At 31.4% G+C, this 16,380-nt stretch overlaps 1 protein-coding gene across 1 annotated transcript; it reads left to right on the top strand.

Annotated features, from left to right (window-relative positions):
* The first annotated feature begins 10,535 nt into the window (after positions 1-10,535).
* Positions 10,536-13,272, top strand: LOC133701275 (CASP-like protein 3A1). Its single transcript, XM_062125138.1, has 3 exons — positions 10,536-11,051; positions 11,939-12,074; positions 12,800-13,272. The coding sequence occupies exons 1-3, from the start codon at positions 10,735-10,737 to the stop codon at positions 13,019-13,021; spliced, it is 675 nt and encodes a 224-aa protein (XP_061981122.1). The 5' UTR covers positions 10,536-10,734; the 3' UTR covers positions 13,022-13,272.
* Positions 13,273-16,380: the final 3,108 nt, after the last annotated feature.

Below are 16,380 nucleotides of genomic sequence, written 5' to 3' on the forward strand. Positions count from 1 at the left end.
ATTGTGGGTTGCACATTGGATTATTACATTATTTATGTTCTTTTGTTAAAGGTAACAACTAAGGGATATGGATAGTCTATAATTTCCAAAAAAAACAAAAAAAAACAAAAAAAAAGAGAGAAAAAAAATGATGATAATAAAAACGTAGATAAGTTTGGTTTCGTAGCCTTCCTAACCTAAGCAATTAAGCCCGAAGGGGTGTTTTAACACCTAATACCCTAAAGTCAACTGACTTGGGAGCTATTGGCCCAAAGCTTGTTATATGGGTTAAGGAGAAAAGCTTAAGGGAATCAAACATTGCACTATCTACGTATCAGTATCTGCAACCCGAGTTACTAAGCTCGTAAGGGTGTCTCAACACCTAATGCCCTAAGATCAACTGGTCTGGGAGTCATTAGCCGAAAGCTCGTTACATGGGTTAAAGATGCATTGTGTTTTAAGTTATATGTATAGATATTAAAAAAAAAGAGTAAAATAAAATAAAATAATCCCAACTCAAAGAAGTTAGCCTTAAACATTAGAACAAAATATTGTTTTCTTCCAATAAAAGCCCCATCATCTATGTTTCATACATTGAGCACATAACAAGGAAGGTTTATTAATATTTTGTTTAAGAGGTATTGAGCAGATATATAAAATTTAATGAGAGTTTGTTTATCTAGATAGATTAATGGAAGTTGAATGATGAATGCCTTGCTTTGTGGAATTTGCAAATTGTTTTTCTATTTTAACGCCTTAATTACTAGGGACTAGTAATAAGCTGGTTGAGGGGTGTGATTAGTACTTAAAAGTGCATTTTTATCAAGGTTTTATATCATCATTTTGCACTTAAAGTATCAATAACTCCTTAACTAAAGCATGTTTTATAATAACATATCTAATTATATAAGATACCTTTAATTTATGGTAAATATTCATCTTAAATGCAGGCCTATCACATAAATGAAAGAATTGATTGAGGAGTTGAAGTACTGAAATTGAAAGGACAAAAAGATGGCCAAAGAGATGCTGGTGCAGTCCAAACTGGAACACAGTTCGGTAATTGGGTCATATCTGGAGCTGTAGATCTTCGATTTAGGTCCGTTTTATATGGATGGAAAGATAAGACATAGGCCTACAACTTTTATGTGGAGCCCAAGATTTAAAAAGGCTGTTTTCAAGTCCAAATTGTAGCAACAATAAAGAAGTCTGAATCTGTCCTGCAGCCTAGACACTGTTCAGTGTTCAGCCCATATCTCAAGTTCTAGAAATCCAAATGATCTCAAATGTTTACCCTGGAAAGATGAGACAATGTCCTAAAACTTTCATGATTTAAGTTTGTTCAAATTATGACGTCATCAATGACGTTTTTGGCAGACAAGAAGATAAGAATTGTCACCAAGTCAAGATGTGGCCACCCACTCATCAATTAGTCAACAAATCAATAGTTCCGAATTTTGGCCTATAAAAGGAGGCATTTGCCATGTATTTAGGCATCTTGGTGTTGAGATCAAGATCATGCTCTTGCTTTCTCTCTTTGTATTGCTTATGCTTTGCTTTCATTAATATCAAGTTTATGCCTTTCATTTCCTTTCCTTTACTTAGTTAACTTTTATCTTACTTATGTTCTTATCTTGTTTATTTATGTTTCTTTCTTTCATTATGTCTAGCTAAGTTAATTATGTCAAGGTGAAAAGGTTACACTAATGGTGTAAGGATAAGTATAATATAAACTCAACATGGACTTTAATGTTGGATACTAACATGCTTTATATTTGTTATCTTATTCACTTTTAATACTTTGCTTGTTAAATGGTTAATCTAGATTTATGTTGTATAACACTTGGTACAACAAATACTTGGCACTTTCATAGCCCATACTGTATGGTATAACCGACACCTGAGCTATGAAAGGAACTTGATTTGTTGTTAACATAAGTTATAATCATGAATGTCTGAAAACATTTACAAGTATTAGCATTATTCGAATAAGATAGCTAATGTAATCATGTTAACAATTTATAATCTGATTGGAATCTCCTTGTGTGTGGTTTCCAATTGAATAATAAGGGTTTATACTATACTTGTTTGAAATACCATTAGTGGATCCTCTAACCTTGACATTTGTTGTTATCATTGTTTAATCCTTACGTTAATCTTTCATCTCAAAGTTCTCATCAACTTCTTCCTCTTCTTCTTCACTATTATTATTATTAGTATTATTGTTACTATTGTTGTAGTATTATTGTTGCTTATAATTTATACAAGTAACCTCCCTGTGGTTCGACCCCGGTCTTGCCGGGTTATTTATTACTTCGACACTCCTGCACTTGGGAAAAGACATCAATCTTTTGGTCGTGTCAACAACATACTCAGGAAAAAAAGAAACAAGTGCCAAAAACATTACAACAATAATGACTATGAGATGCATATAGAGTGAGATACTCATATTAAAGAAGAAACCATTAAGAATTCAAGGAGTTCTAGTTCAGAAGACCAACAACATGATGATATAGCTTTAGGCAGGCTTAAATGCACTTTCAGGCCACCCTTAAGGTATGATTTTAAAGATTTGGTCTCTTATGCACTTATCACTTACAGTAGGGATCGTACCACTTTTCAAGAGGCATTACACAGTCAAGATAAAAGTAAATGGATGAGTTCTATGAAAGAAGAAATGGAGTCTCTGTATAAGAACCAGACATAGGAGTTGGCTGAACTTCTAGAGAGAAAGAGGGTGATAGGATGCAAATGGGTGTAAAAGAAGAAATAAGTAATATCATAAAAGAAGAGTGAGAAGTTCAAGGCTCGTCTAATAGCAAAAGGTTACTCACAGAAGAAAAGGGTTGACTATGATGAGATATTTTCCTTTGTAATCGGATATACTTCCATCAGTGTAGTGTTAAGCTTAGTAGAACATTTTGATATGCAGTTAGAACAAATGGATTATAAGATAACTTTTCTCCATGGTGATTTGGAGGAGCAAATTTACATTGTATAGCCAAAAAGGTTTAGTCAACCTAGATAGGAACACTTAGTCTGTAAATTGAGGAAGTCACTTTATGGATTGAAATAGTCCTCAAGATAGTGGTACAAATAATATGACTCTTATATGATTAGGATTGGCTACAAAAGATGTGAGTATAATTATTATGTTTACATAAATAGCCTAAATGATGACTCTTTTATTTTTTTTATTGCTTTATATGGATGATATGCTAGTTGCAACAAAGAGTATGAGTGAGGTCAACAAGTTTAAGACTTTATTGAGTAGAGAATTTGACATGAAGAATTTAGGTGCTGCTAAAAAGATTCTTAGGATGGAGAGTCGTAGAGATAGAATTACCAGGAGATTATAATTATCTCAATGTAGTTATGTTGAGAAAGTGTTGGACAAAGTTCAACGTGGATAATACAAAACTAGTGAGTACACCTTTAACAAATCATTTCAGATAATCTATTGCACAATGCTCGAAGACAGACGATGAAGTGAAAGACATGTCAAAGGTCCTTTGTGCTAGTGCAATTGGGTGTTTAATATATGTTATGGTTCGCACAAGACTAGGTTTGGCACACACAGTTAGTGTAGCGAGCAAGTTTCTATCAAATTCAAGACAGTAGTGGGATGCAGTCAAGTGAATCTTCATATACTTGAAGGGTACTATAGACCATGGTATCATATTTAGCTGACATCATGGTAATCCTTCAGTTGTGAGACATGTAGATGCAAACTATGCATGCGACTTGGATGATAGGAGGTTTACCATATGTTATATATTTACTCTGGTAAGGGGGCTTATTTATTGAAAGTCAGTGGTTCGGTTTCTAGTTGCATTATCTACTATTGAGTCATAATATATGATAGTGGCTAAGGATATCAAGGAAGCCTTACAACTTATAGATTTGGTCAAAGAACTGGGTATTCAGCAAGGTGGAGTTCAATAGCATTATGATAGTCAGAGTTCCATTTACTTAGCAAAGAACCAAGTATATCATGCAAGAACCAAGCACATAGATGTGAGGTTTCACATAAACAGGAAATTGGTTTTTTCTGGTCAACTATTGCTTGAAAAAGTTCACACTTTTGAAAATAAAATAGACATATTGATAAAGTCTATTACCACAAATAAGTTCAAGCATTGCAAGGACTTAATTAATGTCTCCATATGCTAGATGGAGACGTCCCAACCTATTGTTCTAGGTGGAGTTTTCCTTATTTTTCTCATAAGGGGTGGATATTCATTGGCCAAGGTGGAGATTGTTGTAGTTTGTTATTCATAAGTAGATGTTGGAGTGGAATGTACCGAGCAAAGCGGAATGACGACATTTTCCTCTCTAGGATTTATTTCCTGTTTTGTTTATAGGGATGATTAATAGGTTGGGGGGGTGCGGGGACAACACTCCCGCGGTATGGTGAAGGAGTATTAGAAAAAAAATATTAATACTCATTGGATGGTTATGATTCGTTGGACGGTTAAGTTTTCTTGGATGGTTTAGGGTCTCGTATAATTACATATCATGTAACCCTATTTCAACATCGTAAAAAATAAAAATTCCTTGCTCCTGTGGATGTAGAGATATTACCGAATCACATTAAATCTTATATTGTTTCTAATTTCTCCCTTGTTACAATATCCATCTATAATTGCTGCAGGTTTTTCACAACAAAATTTCTCATACCAAACTAGACAAGCTTAACAAGTTCATGACTTAGTAACAGATTTGAGAGCGCCAAGAATATTAATCTGACAACTGTATATATAGTTTACAGTCATACAAGTTTGGCAAAATCATCTAACCACATTAACTAGCGTATCACAACACACACATATATACGAGTTAGGAAGTTGAACCTACAGATCTGGTGGAATCCCAAAGGATATGTGCAAGATGTTTGGAAAGGAGTTTAATGGAGGATATGTGCAAAATATGTATAAATAGGGGTTTAATGAAAAATAATGGATTTATGGAATCAAGGTACGGTGGTGTTTTCAGGAATCATTTGGATCGTACTCTGTGTGTTTTTCCAGCTCCTCCAGTGAGATGGGAATATTGACATGCTTAGATAAAAGTTATCAAAAACTCTCAGCCATTAAATTTGTGACATTGTTTTAGAAAATAGGAAAATAAAATACTTAAATTAATATTTAACAAATAAAATATTTTGAAATTTATTTAAGATTAAGATTAAGACTAAAATCTACAGTTTACTTTTAAAAATCAAAGTTTTTATTTTAAGAGATGAAATATTTAGGAAATAAATAAATCTAAAATTCTTATTAAGGTTTTCGAAAACAATTAAATTCTTGTACATTTCCTAAAAAAAAATCGATTTTTTTTTTCTTGGAAATCTTAAAAATTTTCAACGGCTAAGAATTCCTGAAATTGTTATAGTTTCATTAATAAATTCACTATTTTATTTAATAAAAGAAAACAATTAAGATTCTTAAAAAACCAATGACCGAGTATATTTTTAAAGCTGTTTTACTTCATATTTTGAATTGTTTAAAAAAAAATAAATTAAATAGGCGTCCATTTAGAATTTGAGATATTGGACCAGAAAAAATGGGACTAGTAAACATAGTTTTTAGACCCGACTTGGTAGCCGGCCTGGTCCAAGGCTCGGGTTCCGGGTTTTGACCGGGTTACCGGGTTGGTCGGGTCAATTTTTTTTTTAAATCAAAACAACGTCGTTTTAGTAAAAAAATAAAAGTCAACGGATTTCAATCGGGTTTTTGACTGGATCTTGCCGGGTCAACCAGGTCACACCGGGTTTTTTCTTACCCTATTTTTTTCAACCCGGCCCAGTTCCAGCCTCGGGTCGGTTAGGTCCCTAGTCGACCCGTTGAACCGGGCTAGATTTCAAAACTATATTGGTAAAGATATAATATAACTTATATTTCTTAACATTACAGATTATATTGTGAGGGAAAAGGGATCAGTAAAGATATAATATAACTAATATTTTTCGTTTAAACTAATTTCATGGACGATATGTGTTAGAGTAAGGGCCAGGTTTTTAGTGCTGCAGCCAAGACCTAAAAAACTTGTGGGGTTGGGTGGGATTGGAGACCACGACGACGACGACTAGTTAACAAAAAAGAGCAGGGATTTAGACCTCCTTTTTTTTTGACAAATACACTCTTATTATTATTTCATATAATTTATGGCTAAAATATATAGGTTTGATCTAATGAAGACAATAAAATACACAAAGATAATTAAATCTTCTCTTAGCTTCGTCTTTTCTCCTTTTGTTTTTTAGAATCTGAAACTAAGATGAATGTTCACTCCCTTTTTTAGCTATATATATATATATAGAGAGAGAGAGAGAGAGAGAGACAAAATTGAATGGGAAGGGGAAAATGTTCAACTTTTTTTTTTATCATTTGATTTTTTTTTATCATTTGATGTTTTTTCCTTCAATTTGATTCTTTTGCATTATGTTTATTTGGAATTGAACTTGATGATTTGTTTTGGTTCTCTGGATATGAGAATCCTATGATATCGAGAGAAAAAACTGGTGTTTGGTTTAGAAAAATAAAATTTATTTTTATTTATTTAAATAATTAAAACTCCAGGGACTTAATTTAAAATTGAAACAAATATTCAACCTTTTTTTTGCCAAGTTAAAGACTAAAGTGAACATGTTAGGGGTAACTAATTGGTGTGTGGGTGGGCAAGGGAAATTAACTGGTGTGTGGGTTACATGCGTTAGCATGGGAGGGAGCCGCCACACTTTAACGGTGTGTGAGACTTCTTATAATCTCAAAATCCCACATTTCTTAGTGGTATTGGAAGCTTTTCCGTGAGGTCATGCTTGGACAATAATGTTTAAAATATAACATAAAAATACTATTTATATCAAATTTGATTCCTATTATTTTAATTTTTAGTTTTTGAAAATCAATGCAGTTTAGTTTCGCAAAACTTACCTTCAATGAACCATGGAATAATGTTTAACACCGTGAACATGTGAGGAATGCGAGGTGCAGGAAATATTGAAAAAAGAAAAGAAATGCAATATCGAAGGGTGCACAATCCACTATGAATTACAATAATTGCCTATATTGTTATTTTGTAGTTCTTTGATTTTTTTTGTCATTTGGTTTTTTTTTTTTAATTTAATCATTTCATATTGAATTCATCTAGAATTAAACTTGATTATTTATTTTGGTTGACTTGATGTGAGGTTCTCGTAATGTCAAAAATAGGTTTCAATGTTGGATAAATGCTCAATTTAGTGGAATAAGAAAAGATTTTATCAATTTTAAACAATTGAAGCTTTAGGGACAAATTTTAAATTGAAATAAATATCTAGTCTCTTTTTTTCTTTGTTATCCCTGAGTTGCATTTTAAATTGTTTTATTCCCTAAAATCTTTGAGTTTTACATTTTCTGTCCCGATTCCTTGAGGTTTTTAGACACAATCTAGTGATAAAAAAACATTATTAATATCAATGAGTTCTTTTTTACATAAGGGATTCCAATATGGTGTTTTTAGCATAAAAAAGTTTATTGGGTCTTTTCTTTTTTTAGGAGATTAAAGTGTAATACAAGATTATGAACGAGTTTATTAAGATCTCGATAATGCGTTTTAAGTTTTTTCAAGTAAATAAAGGGTTGGAGAAAGGGTTTCTTAGGCTTTCGGCTATTACAAAAAAAAAAAGAAAAAAAAAAGGGTTTCTTAGGTGAATAATGTTGGGTTCTATATATATATATATATATATATATATATATATATATATATATATATATATATATATATATATATATATCAATGTTGAACCTTTATTGTTCTTGGGATTAAGTTAGGTCATGAGAAGTAAGAATTATTCTTTTAAGTTGTAGACTGAATATTTTATGAAAAGAATTATCATTTTTCTCTTTTCCTTTTTTTTTTTATCACATAATCATCTATAATTATCTATATAGGTATTTCATTGACTTTTCTTTATAGAGTTTGGCAAAGAATATGACTCTAAATAGGCTTATATCTCATAGGATCCTTTTATATGTTTTCTTTTTATATGTATAGTTGACAAGACTTGATTGGAACTAAGTATGATCAAGTTAAATGGATTTTACTATATTAAAACGTTAGCCAGTTAAATTAGTCACTTTGTTGAGGTTAGGTTTTGAGTCATGAGTATTTTAAGTCAACTTGCTAGTTATGTTGAATTTTACAACTATAAAAATAATTATTAGCAACTATTATTAAAAGACAAAATTGTGATTTAAAAAAAAATTGGATTGTTATTCTAACTGATATGTGATTTTCCTATATTTGAATTACTTATATTAGTTTGTAGTATTAACTATGTCATTTTGAATAAAAAAATTTAATATTTTAAGAGTAGTTTAAACAAAACAAGTTTACAAGAAACTATTTTCAAACATGGATAAAATAGTTGATGAAAAACAAAATATAGCAAATTATGATAGATTACAAGTGTTTTATAGTTATTATCGATTTTCCACCATCTTGATGATGAGATTATAACTTTTTTAACACTATATCTATGAAATAATTTTATTATGTTTGTTTTGATTCAAGTCTAGCAATTTATTTGTTCAACTCGTTCTATATATATTGTCCTGATTCAAATTGATATTTAGGGTTTAGTTAGGTAATGAGAAGCAAGAATTATGCTTTAAGAAGATCTATGTGGGTATTTCATTGACTCTTTTTTTTCTTTTTCTTATATAGAAGTTGAAGAAGGATACAAGGTAAAACAAGGCTATCTCTTACTAATGTATTTCATTTTTATTTTAATGGGATATTTTTCTCTGCTAAACTGGAATTTTTACTTGAACTTTTTTTTAGTGGAAAATTATTAATCAATTCATTTAGCTAATAAAAGCATAACTAAATAGAAGAAGAAAAAAAATACTCAAAAATATTTTTCAAACTAAACATGAATCAAGCAAACTTAACTCACTTACCTATTAAGTCAATAAAATAGACGAATCAAGTAAAATATAAATATTTGAAAAATAACTATAAACATACAGTCAAATCAACTTGTCTATAAACTCTTTGTTTAGTCAAATAATCTGTCATAAGATTACTTTTTCTATTAACATGTATAACAATCATGGGAGAGATATTAATGGAAAAATTAGCTTCTTATATATTGTGCTAGCCTCATTCTTAATTTTAAAAGCAATAACGGGATGCTAGTGCCTACCACTAACTTTCATGAAAGTTAATTGTCAACTAGAGATTAATCTGATAGTAAATTACTCAAGTTATGTTAGAATGATAATATATTAAAAATATTAGATTAATATTTTTTTTCATTATATAAACTATTGATATCAAAATCATATGAAAAAAAAACAATTTCAAATATATTTAAAAAAACAATTTCAAAACATAATGTAAAAAAAAGGGGTTGATTATACCCTATAGAAAGATTATATTTAAGTTTCCTTAAAATATCATACTCCATCTTTGCACTTTTATTAAATAGATGGTAGGTTGGATTTTGGGTTATATAGGAGGCATAGTGATTAAGTTGTAAAAAGACTTTATATAGATATGGAGTTTTTCATGGGCTTCTATCCTAGGTCTATGTTTTAAATATAGGTTTTGTTTCTAGGCCTAGTAGTTGGGCTTGTGTAATGGCTGAAAGTTCATCTAAAAAAACATGTTTTTTCTAGTGGAACGAAAAACTCTTTAATACTTAAGTTAATAATACGTATAAGAAAGAAAATGCATGTAATAGTGAATTGTTGTATAATGAAAAAAGCAAAGTCTAATAAATTGTTACCTCCTTTATTTGTCTTGTGTTAAAGTATTTATAAATCTTGTCATTTCAGTTTAACTTGGAAAGTTACATGACAATTGATTGGTGAAAACGGTGACAATCACCATTAATTATAGTATTTAACATTGTTATTGATAAAATGGTTCATGAATATTATTAACATGTTAGTTAGAAATAATCATTGCTTAAAAAAGAAAGTGATTGATTTGCATAAAATAAAGTGCGTGTTGTATTCTAATCATTAGTTAAAAATGTCGCGTCAATCTATAAAAATATGTAATTATAAAAAATTTATTAATAAAATATATAAAATTTTGTGTGTGAAAACTTAAAAAAATATTTAGATGTATATATTGAACAACTCACGGTAAATATAAAAATATAACTGTTTGAACCAGGATCTGAATTTTATAGATGTTGCCACTTCAAACAAAAACAAGCCCAAACAATAATTAGATAATGTTGTTGGGTGGGCCAATACTACAAACCCAAATTGCCATAATAAATTTAAATTATTGAAAATCTAATTTATTTCATTGGTGAAAGTGTTGAATATTTATGATTTAATAATTATTTTTTAAAGTGATTTTTATTTAAAAATATATTAAAATAATATTTTTTTAAAATTTATTTTTAACACAAACACATTACACCCATTCAAAAATATTAAAAAGAATAAACAAAAATAAATAATTTTTTTAATTTTTTTTAAAAATATAAAAATAAACAGATTATATATAACTGGTTGCAGATCATCATATTATTAAATGTTTACTTATTAACACATTTTAAGAACACGCTCTGGAAGTAACAGGAGAGACAAGCACGTAACCCCTGCCCTGGTGCCTATAAAATCTCTCCACCCTCTTCACATTTTACTGCCTTACTGCCTCCTTCGTATTACACATCGAAAAAATTTCGAAAACTCTACATGATATTAAATAAAAAGTAGCAAAAAAACCCACAAAAAGAAACTTAAAAACATGATGATAAATGGGCAAAAACTGGCACCAGCAGCAGAGGTGGCAGTGCAGCTGCCTGAGTCGAAGGCAGCGTCTGATAATATCAGTGGAACCATGAGTGGGCCCCTTGTAGGTGCTTCAGGAGGGGGAACGACCGCTGCTATGAGGCCTTTTGGGCGGAAAGCTGAAGTTATGCACGTTTTACTCAGGTTGCTATGCATAATAACGTCTGTGGCTGCACTGTCCTTTATGGTCACAGCACAACAGTCCAGCACCATCTCCATCTATGGCTTCATGCTCCCTGTTCAATCTAAGTGGTCTTTCTCTCACTCATTTGAGTAAGTTACTCTCACTATAATTTCGCAAATGCCCTTGTCCCTTTTGTTCTTGTTGCTGCGCTGCTTAATTGGTTGCTGAGAATCCGATGGAAATTAAATGGCAGAGAGTGGAAGTTTTGGAGCTTCACTTAATTGTTTGTTAATGGAGGGTATTATCTATTTAATCACGGGTTTAATTAAAAAGCTTTTGCCTCCCTCGCATTTTTCAAGCATGCCATTGTGTTCATTTTATACTCATAATGAAAGTAATGTCCAAAATCTATAACTTAATTTTCTTTGGCCTCTTTTTTTATATATTTTTATATGATTAAAGGAGTCTTAATTTGCGGTTTATTAAATTGAATTTCTGGGCGGTGCTGTGATGCCCAATCCAAGCTTAACCGACAACCGCAGGGTATGACCTTACTTGTTTGTCATGTTGTTTTTGTGTTCACGAAATCGCCCTTGGTTTTGTTTCTTCTTAGTGTAACAACAAATTTTTGGGACTCCCACCTCCACTTTCGTGGCATTTGAATGAACAGAATCAAACCCGTGACTCTTTTTTTTTTGTTACTTTAGTATTTTCGTATACGACTCTTGGTCGGATTATTATTATTGCTATTATTGTTGTTGTTGTTGTTTTCTTACTAATATGTAAGAGAAGTTTAAGGCTGTTGATGCTGACATGAGTGAAGAATAATCTGGTGAAGTAAATTTCGTGTAAAAAGGAGTTGTTAACCTGAGTGACTGTGTTAATCCCTTCCTGCAAAGCACAGCAGGACAGGGGAAGGCCTCATGTTGAAGTCCTGCCTTGCCACTTTATGGAGGACATATATTAAAAGGAGTTGTATTTGTGTAAAAAATTGGATGATCTAACGTTAATAGTTCTGTTATTTGGTGCTGAACAGATATCTGGTTGGAGTCTCTGCAGCTGTTGCCGCACATTCTTTGCTGCAATTGCTGATTAGCATGTCAAGGTTGCTTAGGAAATCTCCGGTGATTCCATCAAGAAGTCATGCATGGCTTATTTTTGCAGGAGATCAGGTATATACATAAATTCTCATATTAAAAGCACGCATGCTGCTAGCTAATTGTCTCTCGGATTGGTAGTTTCTGAGTAGTTTTGGTTTCAGTGAGCAAAAGTGCCTTCCATATGTATCGTTTGTGCATTTCTGAAATTTCTCATTTGTTCACGCAATTCCTTTTTTCAATATGCTTTGGTTATTAAAGATATAGAAAATCCACAGCATTTAGCTAACTCGTTCTACTAATTAAACAAGGTAGCTAGCTGGGTGAGAATGAAAACGTGTCACACTCTTCTTTATGCCATAGAAGTCTTGTTGGAAACTGACATAACATGTGCTTCCTCATGTTTCATTGGGAGAATTGAGGAGGGCTATACTTCTTAATCTCTTGTACAAAATGTTGTCATCACATTGTCAAGAAATCATGCCTCTGGAATTTGCATCCATTTGAGCTTCTTCAGCTCCTTATCAGTGAGCGCAAATTTAAAATGATGGCCATATTGACATCCCATTCTGGTGGAAAGGATTCTAATTTTTCTGGAGCCGTTAGTGCCAAAGTTGTCAGATTATTGGAGTAAATCCTATTTCCCTACCTAGCTGAAATTATTAATCGATTATCTCAAATCAACTTGGCTGGAACTAGGGATGCTTGTTATACAGAGTTTGCACATCTTCAAATACTTGGTTTCACCTCATGCATTGATCTAGTGCTCTACTGAGGTCTCATTAATTTTTGAGTTGCAGGTATTTGCATATGCAATGATAAGTGCAGGGGCTGCTGCATCAGGAGTCACCAACCTCAATCGAACAGGAATCCAACATACAGCTTTGCCAAATTTCTGCAAGCCTTTACAGAGCTTCTGTGACCATGTTGCTGTCTCTATATTCTTTACTTTCACGAGCTGCTTCTTGCTTGCTGCATCAGCTGTTCAGGAAGTCATGTGGCTCTCCAGATCCAAGTATTGAAGATCCTTGCCTCCAGACATGTATACTTGATGTTATTCCTTCCTGGACAAGCACATGACTTCTATGAAAAAGGGTATATCCTTTAATTAATTCCAGTGATATCTACTACCATTACTGGAAATTTTGTGATAATGGCTTTTTACCCTTTGTAAATAACAAAGGCTTGTCTATTTTGTTACAGTATCATGTCCCAATTTAGAGCAATCTATGACCAGTTGGCTTAAAACTCTTGTTCTAGCTTTTATACGGAATGGATGAGCATATATCCATTGTAACTGGCAGAGCTTTTCATATAACAAAATAATTGGTTAAACAGTTTTAGACATATGCTGAAGCCATCTAAATTCGGAACTATCAAATTGGTGAAGTTTTGAGGCTTTGAACTGGTCTCATCGAGATTTGTGTAATTTAAATGGAAGAATTTCAATTTCCCATTAGAAAAATGTCAGTTTGCCCAAAGGAAATGTAATTGTGGTCATCTAGATGACATCTTTTAAAGTAATTTTGAACTATTTTTTTGCTTGAAAATATATAAAATTAATATATTTTTAAATATTTATTAATGATTTTAACATGAAAATATCAAAAATTAAAAAAAAAAACTCTAAAATAAATTATTTTTAATTAAAAAGTATTTTTGCAGAAAACAACTTATACCATATTAACATACACACTTAATCTTATGTGTTTCAAAGCTATGTACTTCATAAATAAAATTATTACACTTGCTGAATAGTTTCAAGGCTATAAAAAAATTAGATTATATAACTCGGAAGAAAGTATTCTCTCAATTTCCCGTCTCAAAATCAATATTTGTATCGAGAATTCTTTCTTCAGTAAACGATCAAATTCCTGGACTATGACCTAGCCCTTTTGCTAAATCATTTCCCTCCAAATAAAAAAAAAAAAAAAGAAGGAAAGAAATAACATGCTTTCCCAAATAACCATTGGAATTCCCATTCAAGCTCATGCAATTTGATTTCTTTATTCTACTTCCTCTTCGATCTTAAGAAGTGTACCGATGTGTGAGAAAAAAAACTTTATTTTTTGTTTTTTTTACCATACATGCCTTATTTTATTTTTCTTTTTATTTAGTTTTGATAGTGTTCATAAAAAAATGATGAGCTGTCATAGTTATTAAATTTAGCCTGGTCTAGTATATTGACCACTTCGATATTATTTGTGTCGCACCTAATATCATGGCGATCCTTCTTTTTTCTTAGAAAAAAAAAGTGTATTTGTGTTTAAAGAGGGAAAAGGTCTGAAACTTATAAAAATAAATCATTATCTAGTATTATTATTATTAGAAACTTTAATTAGTTTTCAGAGTTTTAAGATAAGAGACTGGTTATACTAGAGAGAAGATATTATCAACCTAAAGTATCATATCTGAGGTCAATGGTATTGTTACTTATCTTCTATTCTTTAATAGTTTGGTGTGCTTACTTTACCAATAGTCTATCTATATGGATGATAGTGTCTACTATAATGAGTTAAATCATAAGTGGATATTTATGCTTAAGTATATCTATTATAAAGACTAAGTCATCCTTACCACTCCTAATTGTTGCCATTCATTTCGATAAAAATTGATGAATTCACATATCTATAACCAATTACTCTCAATCAAGATATGTGACTATTTATAGTTTATCAAGTCATATCAATGAATAATTGAATAGGCTGTGGCTACTGGTTATGAAATAAAGGGATTTATAGGCTCAAAGAGTGTCTTAAGATTCTAAAGACTTAGGATCACTGTCATTGTTGTATTTCTTTTCTTTCATCAAGTTTCTTTGATACACCCCTTTTTATTGCTTTGGTGGGACATCCTCATTTTTTGACCTTTACTTGTTCATATTTGTCTTTCATTTAGGCATACCCCCCAACATGTGGGATTTCTCGGGCTCTTTAGCTTTTTCACGACCTCTTCAGTCTTTAATCTTTAAATTTTTGCTTGCTCCTAATGTGGGGTATAATCTCAGTCAAGATAGACCTTTGACTTTTAGGATCTTCATTTTCCCTCCAGTGTGAGATATGATCTTAGTTAGGATCAATTCTTGATCATTTGAATTTTCATTTTCCCTCAAAGTGTGGAGTGTGATCCTATTTAGGGTTTTAAGGAAGAAAAACTTATTTAGGCTCAAATGAGGACCAGGAGGGATGTATTTTTTTAACATAAAGGGATAACAAAGATGACATTTCATCATTTCAAGCACAAACGGTTAGAACCAATAAATTTTATCATCATCTAGTGTAATGATTTTGAAACTTTTACAATAAGACTTTGAGTTTTTATGAATCAATGACTAGCAAACGAACTATAAACAATTATGTATGCTATTAAAATATGGCCCAGGAAACATAAAATATGAGTTTTTTTATTTTTCGTGTCTTGGTTCAAAATTGTTTGGTCAACTCAAATGAGAATTTATTCAATGAATCGTTTGTCACCTTACATAAAAGTGTCTAAATATTATTTTAAGCAAACATCAAATTATTCTTGAAAAAAAAAAACAAAAGTAATTCTTCAAAATTATTTTGGTAAAGGGTTTTTTCACAAAATTGATGTGGTAAAATATTTCAAATAAAGCGATGGGAACAGTCACGAGGGTCAATTTTACGAGATTCAAAGGGGTTGCCTCTTAGCGTTTTGCATGACACACCTTGGGGTTCGATCATTTTTGCCATTATATTTATCTAATCATGGACAACAATATAATGCCTAATTATTACTTTCACATAACATCTTTTGATTGCAAAACAATAAAAAGATTGAAAAGGCATGTTTCATTAAAAAAAAATATGATGCAATCCCAAAATATAAATGCAAACCAATAAAATTTCATAACAAAATGATTGACAATGCAACACCCTTCTTAGATCAGCTTCCCTGACAATATTTGTGTCCTATCAATGTTAACCAACTGCTTGTTACATTGAAGATGATCTAGTGAAATTATGGTAGATGACATTATCTTTCACAAGCTTAACTTGCCTCTTACTCATTAGCTTACACACTTGATATTATAAAATTCTTGTGATTTTTAGTTGAGTGGTCAAGGATCCTATCATGATATTCACATTTCTAATTTGAATTTTACCACCCAAAGAATGGTGGTTATGTGGGATCTAATGGAAATATACTTAGTGTTCATAAGATGTTGATAAACATCTTTGAGTGTCTTTAACAAAGATGAAGATATTTGATGTGATTTGCAGTAAATTGAAGTGGATCTTGAGGCTAGACAACATGAATCTTTAAATGATCTCGGTGAGGTAAGAATTTGCAAACTTTGATTAAGCAAATAAACATCCAAAACTCTCTTATGAGGATGGAATATAAAGGGACAAAGAGG

The sequence above is a fragment of the Populus nigra genome, chromosome 8 (genome assembly GCF_951802175.1).
Source record: "Populus nigra chromosome 8, ddPopNigr1.1, whole genome shotgun sequence".
NCBI classification, from domain to species: domain Eukaryota; kingdom Viridiplantae; phylum Streptophyta; class Magnoliopsida; order Malpighiales; family Salicaceae; genus Populus; species Populus nigra.

Excerpts from the sequence above, each read along its gene's own strand:
- LOC133701275 (XM_062125138.1), top strand. The coding sequence starts at position 10,735 with ATGATGATAAATGGGCAAAAACTGGCACCAGCAGCAGAGGTGGCAGTG. Across the intron at positions 11,052-11,938 it reads TCTTTCTCTCACTCATTTGA|ATATCTGGTTGGAGTCTCTG; the intron begins GTAAGTTACTCT and ends GGTGCTGAACAG. Across the intron at positions 12,075-12,799 it reads TTATTTTTGCAGGAGATCAG|GTATTTGCATATGCAATGAT; the intron begins GTATATACATAA and ends TTTGAGTTGCAG.